This window comes from Myripristis murdjan, chromosome 15, assembly GCF_902150065.1.
Source record: "Myripristis murdjan chromosome 15, fMyrMur1.1, whole genome shotgun sequence".
In the NCBI taxonomy this organism is placed as follows: Eukaryota; Metazoa; Chordata; class Actinopteri; order Holocentriformes; family Holocentridae; genus Myripristis; species Myripristis murdjan.
In genome coordinates, this window is record NC_043994.1 from 32,879,718 (window position 1) to 32,894,717 (window position 15,000).

At 48.9% G+C, this 15,000-nt stretch overlaps 1 protein-coding gene across 2 annotated transcripts in view; it reads left to right on the forward strand.

The window, feature by feature from the left end:
• Positions 1 to 15,000, forward strand: part of tjap1 (tight junction associated protein 1 (peripheral)) — a 49,031-nt gene that overhangs the window by 14,598 nt on the left and 19,433 nt on the right. For both annotated transcript variants that reach the window (XM_030071244.1, XM_030071245.1), the window contains exon 3: positions 14,183 to 14,376. In XM_030071244.1, coding sequence (XP_029927104.1) covers positions 14,257 to 14,376 — 120 coding nt within the window. In that variant the 5' untranslated portion in view covers positions 14,183 to 14,256. The remainder of the gene's footprint in view (positions 1 to 14,182; positions 14,377 to 15,000) is intronic.

The window sequence follows — 15,000 nt, forward strand, 5'->3', positions numbered from 1 at the left end:
TGTGTGTGTGTGTGTGTGTGTCTTTCTCTCTCTCTCTCTCTCTCTCTCTCTCACACACACACACTCAAACCTTCAGTGCCTTCCTGACACTGTAGTAAAAAATTCCACAGCTTTGAACCCCATCAGTTTTACAGTTACAATTCACATTTGGCAATTACAGTTCACTTTCATCCAGAGTGAGAAGACCCACTCAGGAGAGAAGAACCACATGAAGAGCCATGAAGCTCTGCTTCTGCTCCAGAGGACAGAGGAGCTGAGAGGAGACGCACAGAGAGAGAAGGAGCAGAGAGGAGACGCGCAGAGAGGAGACGCACAGAGAGAGAAGGAGCAGAGAGGAGACGCACAGAGAGAGAAGGAGCAGAGAGGAGAGGCACAGAGAGAGAAGGAGCAGAGAGGAGAGGCACAGAGAGGAGCAGAGCAGCTGTTCCCTGCTATGAGAAGCCTAGCGAGCGGGTGACTGCACCGAGAGAGGAGGTTTATGTTGAGAAGAGAAGTGGACCGAGCACTGAGCCTTGAGGAACCCCTGTGGACCAGCAGGAGGATTTAGGCACCTCCCCTCTCCATGAGGGACCTCCCTGAGAGGCAGGACTCAGACCGGCGGACGGCAGATCCTGAGAAGCTCAGCGAGGGCAGAGAGGAAGATCTGCTGGTTACCTGTGTCGAAGGCAGCTGATTGGTCGAGCAGAAGTAGGACAGGACTGATGTCAGTGTTTCCACAGTCTCAGTACGGTGTCCGCTTCTGAAACCAGACCGGCTCGGGTCATGTAGGTTGTTTTTGTTGAGAAATTCAGAGACTCGGTCAAAGACTGTGCACTCAGGTGTTTTGGACAGAAAGGACAGGAGGGAAACTGGCCTGTAATTTTAAACCAGAGATGGGTTGAGGGTAGGTTTCTTTAGTTTCAGGTAAACTCAAGCCTGCGGAAGCCTGAGGAGGTGATGATGTGTGTGACTGCAGGGGTGAGATGCCCCTCAGGAAGTTGGAGGGTATAAGGTCCAGTGGGCGGGTAGTCAGACCAGAGTTGAGTATAATTCTGGAGACTTGCTCCCGGTGACACTGGTCAATGAGAGAGTGAGGGCCCATTAGCTGGCGGCGGCATGCTGCGGTGGTCAGGCTCAGAAAACTGATCACTAGTGGCAGAAACCTCATCATTAAAGAAGGATGCCAAGCCGTCTGCAGTGAGCAGAGGTGGTGGTCGTGGCAGTGGAGGGTTGAGGCTTTAAGGCTGAAAATAATTTCCGAGTGTCTTCGGTGTTGCTGATTTTCTCCTGATAATAAGCGGTTTGGGCATTTTTTTAGCTGGGAGGAAAATGCCGATAGGAGAGTCTGATAACTACTGAGGCCTGTGGCTCACCCTGACCCAGGGGAGGTTTTACGAGCAGTTTTGGATGATGGTGGGCAGAGGTCGTCTAGAACAGTGATTTTCAACCACTGTGCCGCAACACGTTAGTGTGCCATGAGAGGTCATCAGGTGTGCCGTGGGAAATTATTCAATTTCACTTAATTGGTCTAAAAACCTTTTTTGAAAATTAATTATCATCTGTAACAGGCAACTTTTATGAGAAAAACCACAGAGGTGAATGAGAGAGCCGTCACAGCTAGCGACCACGTAGCTGAACTCATAGCCAAATCAAAAAAGGCACACATCGCGGCACAGACATTATAAACGAGATGCTCAGACCTGACGCCGTTAAAGAAACAGCTAAAGTCCGTGGTTTAAGATCATGGTTTAAAGCTAAGCTTTGCTGATCTACCTTTGGACAGTTTTTGGTCAACTGCTGCCAAGAGCTGCTGAGGAAGAGCTTCGTGTGTCTTCCTTCAATTCCTGCCAGGATATCAGCTTAGTGTTCGTGTGAACAGGCCCAGCTTTCACACTGACTCAGTATAAATACACTGAGAGACTAGATTGTCATTATATTCACTGTTTTAGGTTACAGAGCGTCATTCTGTAACATTTGTGGTTGGTGGTGTGCCGCGGGGTTTTTTCAATGTGAAAAATGTGGTGGGCTCAAAAAAGGTTGAAAAACCCTGAGAAGCACTTAGAGAGGAGCAGAGTGTGTCTGTGGCATCACTCACATGGAGTGAGGAGAACACATCATGAGGGGGAATGGTAGCCAAGACCTCGGTGGAGAGCCGAGCCGGTGTTTCGTCTGAGGGAACAAAACCCATGCCGGTTCAACACCAGGGACAGGGCCGCTGTGGATGTTCAGAGCAACAGGCCTTCAGAATAATGGCCGTTTGATTTCAGGACAACGAGGCGTCGGACTAATGGCGTGGTGCCGGAGTTGACGCCTCCATGATGTCATCACCATCACCAGACCATCCGACCTTTCATGATTTCAAATACTAGAACTGAATATTAGTTTGAGTTGCAGAGGAGTTTGTGAGCAGCGGCGTGAGCTGGACACATGACCTGCAGAGCGTCCAAAACACACGGCGAGTGTTTCTGAGCCTGTGACGTCACAGCCAGGAAACAGTGTGTCTCTCAGTCTGAGGTTCATTAATCACACACTCGTTAAGAGCTAAACACTAACGAGCCTCATTCTGCTGCCATTTGAACTGCAGACACACACACACACACACACACACACACACACACTATGCAGTGAAGTGTATCAGGCCCCCGGCTGTCACTGTACCATGTTCTGCTGCTGATATCATGCAGTGTGTGTGTGTGTGTGTGTGTGTGTGTGTGTGTGTGTGTGTGTGTGTGTGTGTGTGTGTGTGGCAGACTGACTGCTGAGCTCACACACAGGGCTCTCGGTCTGTTAGTGTGTTGTTAACGTGTTTTCCATGTGTGGTTCTACCTTTTTAAGGCTAATTCTACTTATTTTGTAAAACACAACTGACTGTGTTCAAAATCACTTACAACACTGTAACGAAGAGCACTTCGTTACGAGTGACTGACTGTTTCTTGTAAATATTGCACAACAGGGTTGATATAAAATGCACTTTAACAGACAACGCAATCATGCACTTTAATAACGGCACTTCGCACTTTAGTCTCAACAGTCGCACTTTATTATTGGTTTGCACAGTAACATTTGCACATTGCATATTTGCACATTTTATACCGACTATTTATTGGTTATTTATTGAGTATTTTGCAACTGGATAATTTAACCGTGTAAAACCATGAGTGATGGGTGTCTTCAGGCTTGGGTGGTAGGCAGGGCTTGGCTCCACCTGTGAAAGAAAGATTGAATTAGCCGCTGACACCGCACTTGCGTGTGATCGCCTAATCAAAGTTGATTAGCAGGTGTGTTAGCGACTACACCACTGTGTGGTGTAAAGTGCAGTTAAATCAAATAAATGTGCAAGTGTCTGATTAGTAAGTATGCTGTTGAAAGTTGTCTGTAACCTGTCCTTACCTTGTCATGTCTGTGTCTGCTCCAGGGTGTTCGGCCAAAGAGTCCCGGGTGGTACGAGCACCGTATTAAACGTTCCGGGAGAGACCAAGTGGCAGGAAAGGATAGGGGGAGCTGGTATTTGGGTGTATTATTTTTTCTCTTGTAATATGGGTTCATTAGATTTATTTATAGAAATAATTATAGTAGATGAGTGATAGTTAATAGTAGTCCTAAAATTATATTTTATATTGTGTATTTATAAGAATTTATTATAGCCTAATTTATTAATTATACCTGGGAGTAGAAAGCACCCAATTGAGCCTACAGGGACAGAGTATATAAGGCGCCAGTATACCTCTGTCTGTCTGGCTGTGAGGTTTCATTTGCTGATGCTGCTGCTGCTCATGTTATTGTATCGTTTCTTTTTGTGGGGTTTTTTTTTGGTGAATAAAACACCATTTGAAGACACACCTCTTCGCTGCCTCACATCATTCACTGCATATCCAGCCGCAAATGGTTATCTCTGACAAGTGGTGTCAAGAAGCTGGGGCCCACCCTGCAGTAAGATGATGACGAGAGGGGGAAAGAAAAATGGACAAGAGGAGCCAGATGAGGGAGCTTCCTCATCAGCTGAACAAGGCGCCATGGGAGAGCATAAAGCAGAGGGGACGCTGGAGGAGCTGGCAGGTCTGGTTAAATCCCTCGTCCGATCCCAAGCAGTGAGAGATCAGCAAATGGAGAAAGAGTCTTCTCGCCAGGAGCGGCGTTGGAAGAATATGCAGCATCAATTTGTGCAAATACAACAGCAAGTAAATGCAATGAGCAATGAATACAGGCAAGGATATGAGAGACAGGAGGAAGGCCAGTCCCAGGAAAGGGATGGTGATGGTGACCATGACGATGATGATGATGATGACGACGACGACGACCCAGGGGAGATGACCAGTCAGCTAAGTCAAAGCTTTAGACCGCAGAGGGAACCCCTTGCCCACAGGGAACCCAAGCTGCTGCCCTTGTCTGCTGAGGATGACATTGAGCATTTTCTGACTACGTTTGAGAGAATGGCTCATGTATGTCGCTGGTCCAAGAATGGATGGGCTATTCGCCTGGTCCCCCTGCTCACCGGTAAAGCTCGTAGTGCCTATGTGCTAATGGACATCAAAGACTCTGAAAACTACGACAAAGTCAAAGCGGCAATTCTGGCAAAATATGAAATCACTCCTGACACCTACCGAAGGCGATTCCGATCCCTGCAGATTGAGCCTGGTGAGACTCCACGAGAGCTGTATGTGCGCCTGAAGGACCTGTTCTCAAAGTGGGTCAAACCAGAAAAATCCACTGTGGCAGACATATCAGAGACTATGATTCTGGAGCAGTTCCTGAGAATGGTCCATCCAGAGCTGGAGATCTGGATCAGAGAGCATGACCCCAGGACAGCAGAGGAAGCGGCTCGCCTGGCAGATGTCTTCACGTCAGCGAGGACAGGGGGCCGGAATGCCACCTTTGGTTGGGGGAAGCACCAAGCCCATGCAAGTAAGTCCACTGGGGGTGAACGGGGGTTTGGTCAGCCACAGGAGAAAGGTTTTCCCACCAATAGGCAGTTTACACCACAAGCACCAAGCCGTGTTACAAAGCCTCAGCCTAGATCCTCTAAACAGGAAGTCAGGTGCTACCACTGTAATGGTTTAGGCCACACCAAACAGTTTTGCCCTGCCCTTCACCACACCAAGCCCTCTCTTCTGTGCTCAGTGCCAAGACCAACTAGGATAGACACTGTGACTGAAGCAGGCCGAACGGTACCAGTTCTCATCAATGGTCAGCGTGAGGAAGCTTTACTGGACACAGCATGTTTTCAGACAGTGATTTTGTCTAGCTTGGTCCCAAGGGAAAAGTGGAGTGAGGACAGTTCTAGGATAAGCTGTATTCATGGTGATGAGCATGTTTACCCCACAGCTGAAGTTTATCTGACAGTAGGAGGCCAGACTTTTCTTTTGTCTGTAGCATTAGCTCCAACATTGCCATATCCAGTCATTTTAGGCAATGATCTCCCCACACTCTATGACCTGGTGCACCAGCCAGTGTGTAAGCCAGATGTTAGCAGTGATGAGGTTCAGAGCCCAGGGATAGATATCATGGAGTCACCAGCTGAAGATGATGTTGCACCAGTTACAGTGCCAGTCAAACCCTGCCATGTCACCACAAGAGCACAGTCTGCAAAGGGAGTCCTCAGAGAGTTGCCTTTCTTTGGGGTAGAATGGGAGGCAGGCCAAGTTAGACCCCCAAAGTCAAGAGCTCAGAGACGGAGGGAAAAGCTAATGGGTGCAGCTAGAAAAGAGACAGAGGACCCTGCCAAACCGGCTGGTCTGTTAGACTTTGACATTCCCCCAGATGTAGGATTACTGCAGAAACAGGATGCAACACTCAAACCATGGTTTGAAAAGGTGACAGAGGTGGAGGGGGTGAAACAGAACAACCCAAGCTGTTTAGATGATGCCACTTATGTAGTGACAGAAGGCCGGCTCTATCAGCGAAAAGGGAAGACGGAGGCATTGGCCTTGCCTCAACAGTTTAGACTAAAGGTCATGGAGTTAGGTCACTCAATTCCTTGGGCAGGTCATATGGCTTTTCAGAAGACGCTACACAGGATTGCAAGTCGTTTTGTTTGGCCAGGAATGTACACCCAGATCTCTCAGTTCTGCAGTTCATGCAAAACATGTCAGCTTACCTCAGCAAAGGGAGTAGCACGTGCACAACTGCAGTCATTGCCTATTATAGACACACCATTTGAAAGAATAGGCATGGACATAGTAGGGCCACTGGAAAGAAGTTCCTCAGGTCACCGCTACATTTTAGTGTTATGTGACTATGCAACCCGTTACCCTGAAGCCTTCCCTCTCAGGTCTGTCAAAGCCAGACAGATAGCAAACTGCCTATTACAGTTTTTCTCCAGGGTAGGCATCCCCAAAGAAGTCCTAACAGACTGTGGGACAAATTTTCTGTCCAAACTGTTGCAGCAGGTTTATAAAGTGTTAGGTATAAAGGGCATTAAGACCACCCCTTACCACCCCCAGACGGACGGGCTGGTGGAACGCTATAACCAAACACTGAAGAACATGCTTCGCAAGTTTGTCTCCCACACAGGTGCTGACTGGAACCAGTGGCTGCCATACCTTTTGTTTGCATATCGGGAGGTGCCACAAGCATCAACAGGATTTTCCCCCTTTGAACTGTTATATGGTCGCCAGGTGAGAGGGCCATTGGACCTTCTAAAAGACCACTGGGAAAGTCCAAAGCAAGGAGGAGAGAATGTGGTCGCCTACGTGGTCAAAATGAGAGAGAGACTGGAGGAGATGACAGCGCTGGCACATGAAAACATGAGGAGGGCTCAACAACACCAGAAAGCCTGGTATGATCAGAAGGCCAGAGAAAGGGTCTTTGAACCAGGCCAGCAGGTACTCTTGCTGTTACCAACCAGTGACAGTAAGCTGCTTACACAATGGCAGGGACCTTACGAAATCACCAAACGAGTGGGTAAGGTTACGTATGAACTTTATATGCCAGACAAGCAGAGAAAACACCAGACTTTTCATGTAAATTTGCTTAAAGGCTTCCAGGTTCGCCCAGAGCCGGTGTGCCAGCAGCTGTTGGTGCGGGCTGTCCAGGAGGAGGACACAACAGAAAAGTTCTTTCCCACCTCTACATTGGAGCCTAGCACAGTGGACCTGTCTCATCTGTCTGCTACCCAGCAGGAACAGATCACACCACTACTTGACCCAGAGCTCTTCAGGGAGACGCCAGGTTTCACCTCTCTGGTCCAACATAAGATTCGTCTGGCAAAGGATGCTCCTGTTCGGCAAAAGAGCTACAGGATTCCGGAGCGGTTGATTCCTGCGCTGCAAAAAGAGATCAAGCTGATGTTGGAGCTGGGGATAATTGAGGTCTCCTGCAGTGAGTGGTGTAGTCCAGTTGTCCTTGTGCCGAAGAAAGATGGCTCACTCAGGTTCTGCATCGATTTCCGGTACCTGAATGCTGTGTCCAACTTTGACCCCTACCCGATGCCGAGAATTGATGATTTGGTGGAGAGAGTTGGCAGAGCACGGTACATCACCACACTGGACCTGAGCAAGGGCTATTGGCAGGTAGCCTTGGCACCAGAGGCAAGAGAACTGACGGCGTTCAAAACTCCATTTGGTATGTATCAGTTTAGAGTCATGCCATTTGGCCTCCAGGGGGCACCTGCCACGTTCCAGAGATTGATGGACCATGTCTTAAGAGATTTCTCAGATTTCTCTGCAGCATACCTGGATGATGTGGTGGTGTTCAGCCAGTCCTGGGAGGAGCACAGGTTCCACCTGCAGCAGGTCCTACAGCGGATCACAGCGGCAGGCCTGACCATCAACCCGCGCAAGTGTGCTGTTGCCCAGAGGGAGGTGGAGTACCTGGGCTACATCATCGGCTTTGGTAAGATCAAGCCACAGCTGGGGAAGGTGGAGGCCATCCACTCTTTCCCTGTTCCCACCACCAAGAGGAAGCTGAGGGGTTTCCTGGGCCTGGTGGGCTGGTACCGCAAGTTTGTTCCTCACTTTGCAGACAGAGCAGTGGTGCTGAATGAGCTGACCAGAGCCTCAGCTCCCAACAAACTGAGATGGACTGATGAGTGTGACAGGGCCTTCAGAGACCTTAAAGATGCCGTCTGCACACACTCAGTTCTCCACAGCCCGGACTTTGACAAACCTTTCACGCTGCAGACAGACGCTTCTGGAGTGGGCCTGGGGGCGGTGCTGTTGCAGGAGGTGGAGGGAGAGAGGAGGCCGGTGGTGTTCCTGAGTCGCAAGCTGCTCGACAGGGAAACCAGATACTCGACGGTGGAAAAGGAGTGCTTGGCGATGAAGTGGGCCATCGACACCCTCAGATATTATCTGCTGGGACGCCACTTCTTTCTGGAGACTGACCACCGAGCTCTGCAGTGGCTGCATCGCATGAGGGATGCCAACATGCGCATCGCTGGATGGTACCTTGCCCTGCAGCCATATGACTTCACTGTTTGCTACAGGTCGGGGAAGTCTAATGTGGTAGCAGACTGTCTGTCCAGAATGTCGGAGAAGTGAGGTACTGTTCTCCTTCGGGAGAGGGGGGAGGAAATGTAACGAAGAGCACTTCGTTACGAGTGACTGACTGTTTCTTGTAAATATTGCACAACAGGGTTGATATAAAATGCACTTTAACAGACAACGCAATCATGCACTTTAATAACGGCACTTCGCACTTTAGTCTCAACAGTCGCACTTTATTATTGGTTTGCACAGTAACATTTGCACATTGCATATTTGCACATTTTATACCGACTATTTATTGGTTATTTATTGAGTATTTTGCAACTGGATAATTTAACCGTGTAAAACCATGAGTGATGGGTGTCTTCAGGCTTGGGTGGTAGGCAGGGCTTGGCTCCACCTGTGAAAGAAAGATTGAATTAGCCGCTGACACCGCACTTGCGTGTGATCGCCTAATCAAAGTTGATTAGCAGGTGTGTTAGCGACTACACCACTGTGTGGTGTAAAGTGCAGTTAAATCAAATAAATGTGCAAGTGTCTGATTAGTAAGTATGCTGTTGAAAGTTGTCTGTAACCTGTCCTTACCTTGTCATGTCTGTGTCTGCTCCAGGGTGTTCGGCCAAAGAGTCCCGGGTGGTACGAGCACCGTATTAAACGTTCCGGGAGAGACCAAGTGGCAGGAAAGGATAGGGGGAGCTGGTATTTGGGTGTATTATTTTTTCTCTTGTAATATGGGTTCATTAGATTTATTTATAGAAATAATTATAGTAGATGAGTGATAGTTAATAGTAGTCCTAAAATTATATTTTATATTGTGTATTTATAAGAATTTATTATAGCCTAATTTATTAATTATACCTGGGAGTAGAAAGCACCCAATTGAGCCTACAGGGACAGAGTATATAAGGCGCCAGTATACCTCTGTCTGTCTGGCTGTGAGGTTTCATTTGCTGATGCTGCTGCTGCTCATGTTATTGTATCGTTTCTTTTTGTGGGGTTTTTTTTGGTGAATAAAACACCATTTGAAGACACACCTCTTCGCTGCCTCACATCATTCACTGCATATCCAGCCGCAAATGGTTATCTCTGACACACACACACACACACGCGCACACACACACATGCACACAGACAGCAGCTGCATGCGGTGATTAAAAGCCCATAATGCTGCAGTGTGTTGTCTTTAAACAGCAGAGACGGAGCGATTATCTCCACACGGCACTTTAACGCCACGCCTGCTGCTGCGTTCAGGGGTCACCAGAAGATGCAGGAAAAATGGGACTTTTTTGCTTCAGTTTGAAAGTTTATTTTGCTCTGCATGAAGACATGAAGACAGTGAAATCACAGCAGCTGATAAACATGTCGGACCTGCATGCAGGAGCCACACGGCTCTGTGCTCTGTGTCGTTTTTTAAATGTGTTCAGTGAACAGACTTAGCAGGCGATCGTTTTCCTCAGACATCAGAAATAAAGCGGGACATGTTGGGAAAACCCTCTCCTGTCCAGGGACGGGTTGAGGGTGGCATGGTGGCATTGTGGAAACAGCAGAGTGTCTCCTGTCCCTCTGAGCTCCATGGGCCTGTTGCTCTGAACATTAGCTGACCTCAGAGCAGTGTTGCTGCGCTGCTGAAAGTGACTGAGCGGCAAACAGCAGCTCTGAGGTCAGTGCTGCAGGTCTCTCTGCTGTCTGAAGCTCATTATCAGACAGTGATGGTGGCCTCCATAGGGGGCGCCGGCGAGCGTCCGCTCTGCTTGTCCCACACACAGGGACGCTGCTTCACCCTTTTGAACCAGGAGCTTACCTGACATTACTTTAACCAATCGAACTCCTCTGGCCTAAAACCTGACCAATCCCAGCCAAGGAACACACCGTTCATGTTCGCGTGCCGCACAAGGGAGAGAGGCTTAATGTTAGTCTGTTAAAAAACTTGATCGGAGTGAATTAATTACAAATATGGATGCCAAACACTTTTTAAATTATTTTAGTGAGAACAATGCCGGCCGCTTCGCTGTGAGTGAGCCCTGAAGAGGCAGGAAGAAACACCTGAAGTCTGTTGGCCATAACAGGTGAATGTGAACCGCTATGTCATACATGATACAGGCCATGCTGGCGTGATCACTGTTTTTATTATTTGTAATAATGCGATTATACAACTATTACTAATAAAATAAAATGTATAATCAAAATGTATTCATACTGTGGGCATTTTGCTCTCAAAATATAAAAGTTTGTTGCTAGTATTCTCTCCGTTTCAGTGGAAACACATGAGATCTGACGGTAACTAGTCCTTATCAGCAGCCAACTTGGGCTTATCATGTTTTCTAGACATCGTGATTTCCCAAAACTGAATAAATACACACACAGCAACACAAAACTGCTCTGCTAGCTCAATCATGTTGGAACTAGATAGTTATACTCCTACCGACTTCTCAGTCATTTTTAATCTAACAGGTGCCGTGACAGTGACTCACAGCTGATCTTTATCTATAACCAACTTATATGAACAGTTATATTTAAATACAGGCTACTGCTTCCCAGTGTCGGCCACAACAAACATCTGTCTTTTCATAAAGTCACCGGCAGATGTTTTATTTCAGCTGGGGGTGTGTCACTCCAATTTAACGTCAGCTCCGATTAATGTGGCTAAGCAGCAAAAGTAAGGACAGTAAGCAGTCACATTAAGGCTGAACAGAGTTATAGAATCACCTTTTCAGGCTGTTATCAATTTACCTCTGAAATAGAGACCACAGTTTTCACAGATGTGTTGATTTATTAAATGTTCATTTCAATGTACAGATGCAAACAAATTGACAAATTAATTAAATCAATGGCCTAGGAAACTCATAAAGACTAAACAAATTAATAACGATTAATAGGCTGATTAATAACTGATAACATTAACATATTAATAACAAGAACAAAGTTACAGCCGCACATCTCCGTGGAAAATCTGACAGGTGCTGTCCGTGGTGCTGAATCTGCCTCAGCAGGTACTGTCCGTGGTGCTGAATCTGCCTCAGCAGGTACTGTCCGTGGTGCTGAATCCTCTGAGGCATCTCATTCTCTTTATTATAGAAATTAAAGCTCCATAAAATTCACGGAGGATCTTGTTTAGTTCTTCTTTCCTTACAGGTGAGAAATCAGCTGTTTGCCCGGTGTTTGTCAGGTAGTCTTGTAGACATTTGACGGCCCAAGACGTTGACCGGGCCGTACCGGCTTCATTTCCTGACCTCTCCAGCTGATCCAGCTCTTCACACGTCACTCTCGCGTATCTCTCCTTTTTCTCTTCTGTCTTGTCGTCCTCGTTCAGCCGTTTATCCAAACTCATAGTCCAGTCATTTTATTAAAAAACCTCGGACAAACTGCAAGAGAAGCAAACTCAACTGATTCTGTATCCTCAGTTTGTCCTGAGTGAGCAAAAAAGTCCCAAGGAATCCCATTGGTGGAAAGTTTTGAACATCACCTCTATATGATCATATGATACCAAAAAATCAGCCTTTAACACACAGGGGAAAGGGGTTCAACATTTTACTTTTAGATATCACTATAAAAATTCACAAGTTGATTACACACACAAAGACAAGAAAAAAAGTCAATTACAAGTTCTTTGAATTATTCTGTTTACACATGCATATCACACATTATCTGATTTGATATGCGCTAATTGGAATCGTCATTTCTTTCTTGATATGGGTCTGTACTAAGGTATTAACACACTGACACGCAGCAGCAGTCAGGGAGTTGCTGCTGCTGCCCACATTAGAGACTAGATTAGATTAGACTAGATTAGATTAGACTAGATTAGATTAGCCTTTACTGTCTCCCTCATGAAAAAATTAGTCTTAGACATTCACCAGAACACAGCTGACATAGCAGTGCGCACAATAGATCTGGTCACATGTACAGTCAAACAAACCACAGTTCTCTCTCTCTCACACATACACACACACACACACACACACACACACACACACACGTGCACACATGTGTGTGTCCTCTCTGTCAGAGTGAATATCATTGATCATTCGGGGAGTTTCAATTCGTCTGTCCGAAATCGCTGCACAGCTGTGTGAGTGAGTGAGTGAGTGAGTGAGTGAGTGAGTGAGTGAGTGAGTGAGTGAGTGAGTGAGTGAGTGAGTGAGTGAGTGAGTGAGTGAGTGATCGATGGCTCGTCATTGGTCCCCTTGGGCCAGCAGCTGGTCATGTGACCTGGACGCTCTCAGCTGAATGGAACGGAGCTGAAGAGAAGTCCAGCTTGAATTCAGTTTGGAATAATAAATAATTAGTGTGTGGGTGTGTGCGTGTGTGTGGGTGTGCGTGTGCGTGTGCGTGTGGGCGTGTGTGTGTGTGTGCACGTCATTCACACGCTGGTGCCACAGTGTGACTCTTTACATTTTGACTGTTGATGTCTGGTTGTTCCAGCAGAGCCGTCTCTGCTCATCAGCCTGACGTGACGACGCTACCTTTCACAATAAGAGCTGTTTCACAACAAGAGCTGTTTCACAATAAGAGCGCTAAGAGAGGTTTTGTCACTGTGCAGAGGAACAGCTCTCCATGCTGAAGGTACAGGTGGCGTTGCCATGGCATCGCTGTGTGAGTGTGTGTGCGCGTGCGTGCGCGTGTGCGTGTCGGGAAGTGGGCGGGGCTTCCTGTGTGTTTCACTGCTGTTCGGTCATCCATGTTTCGTGCCAAAGCCAAACTCAGGGCGCGCCGAGCGTCATGTGATCCTCTCTGTCGCTCACCGTGTTGCAGGAAGTGGGGAGGGAGACAGGAGGGGGCGGGGCCAGCGAGGGGAGCGGGGTCATGTGACCTGAGGTGACCCCTCACACTCAGAGAGAGGCGAGGTGCAGGACGAGCACAGAGCTGCAGTTAGAAGGTGCTGTGGGATTACAGCGTGCAGGTGTAGTATCGTAGTATTACGATGCAGAACTGTAGGATTACAGTGTAGTATTGTAGTATTACAGTGTAGTATTCCAATGTAGTATTGTAGCATTACCGTGTACTATTGTGATACTGCATTGTGATACTACTACTGTGTGTGACAGCGTGGCAGCAGCAGGCTAACAGGCTAGCTCTGACATGCTAACATTAGCCTCATTCAGATCAATGGAGCTGCACTTCCTGCTGAGATCAATATGTCGCCTCCGGCTCGCCCACATTTTCCTCTCTGTGGCCTACACACACACACACTCACTCACACACACACACACACACACACACAAACACACACTCACACACGCACGCTCACACACACACACACACACACATTACTGTTACTGCATACACACTCAGTGTGAAATCACATCATGCCCATCAGAGATACACAGAACAACACACATAGACTATAGGCATGTACACACACACACACACAAACACACACACACACACACACACACACACACACACACACACAGAGTTCCATGCTGGCATGCAGGTGTGTGTAGAGGCGGAGGCGTGTTTGATGTTGATGTGGAGTGACATCACTCCTGTACACACACACACTGACTGTCCATCCATCGATATGAGAGAGAGAGAGAGAGAGAGAGAGAGAGAGAGAGAGAGAGAGAGAGAGAGAGAGAGAGAGAGAGAGAGAGAGAGAGAGAGAGAGAGAGAGAGAGAGAGAGAGAGAGAGAGAGAGAGAGAGAGAGAGAGAGAGAGAGAGAGAGAGAGATGTAGTTGACACAGTGCAGTTGTCTCTCAGCCGCTGTGCGGGGCGGTCAGCGGGCGCTCGGCGGGCGTCGGGTTCTTTCTGCCTCATCTCACGTTTGTTTTCCTGGCAGGACTGACACGACGCCAAGGAAGGAAGGAAGGAAGGAAGGAAGGAAGCGAGGCCATTGGACGCTGAGGGCCCAGGATGACGAGTGCTGCCCCGGCCAGGAAGCCGTACCGAAAGGCTCCGCCGCAGCACCGTGAGACACGCCACGCCCTGCCCGCCGCGCTGCCCCCCCCAGCGCCACAGCCCGACCTCAGCCAGGTAAACCCGCACCCCCCAAACACCCCCGACCCCCCACAGCCACGCATCATCCACCCCCCCACGGCCGCCAAAAGGCCGCAGTGCGCCGCTTTCATGTCGCCACCCCTGATCACAGACAGCGACACGGATACGTCCAGCCTGTCCAGCCTGGAAATCAGCATCCTGCCGCCGCCGCGCCTCACCGGCCACGCCCACCGGCCCCCCCGCACCCAAACCACTGCAGTCGGCGTCACGGCGAGGAACCGACATGCATCAACTCGCGTCAGCGCCGGCAGCACTGGGGTTCTCGTGATCCCCCAGAGCCCGCTGAACGTCCTGCCGCCACGAGGAGGAAGGCAGAACCACACCGCCACCGGGACCCGCACCCCCGGCGCCACCCGCACCCCCGGCGCCCCGAAGGGCATCCTGAAGCAGTCCAACTCCCTCAGCATGCACTCGGCCCTGCCACAACGACATCATCAGGAAGTGCATGTCGGCGGAGCTGCTGGATGAGGACAGGGCGCCGGATGGCCCCCGCAAGCTCAACGCCGGCTCTCCGGACCAGGAGGCGGAGCCCGAGGCGTCCCTGTCCTCCACGCGGTCTTCGGCCCCGCCCTCCCCCGGCACCACACCTGCGGCCTGGAA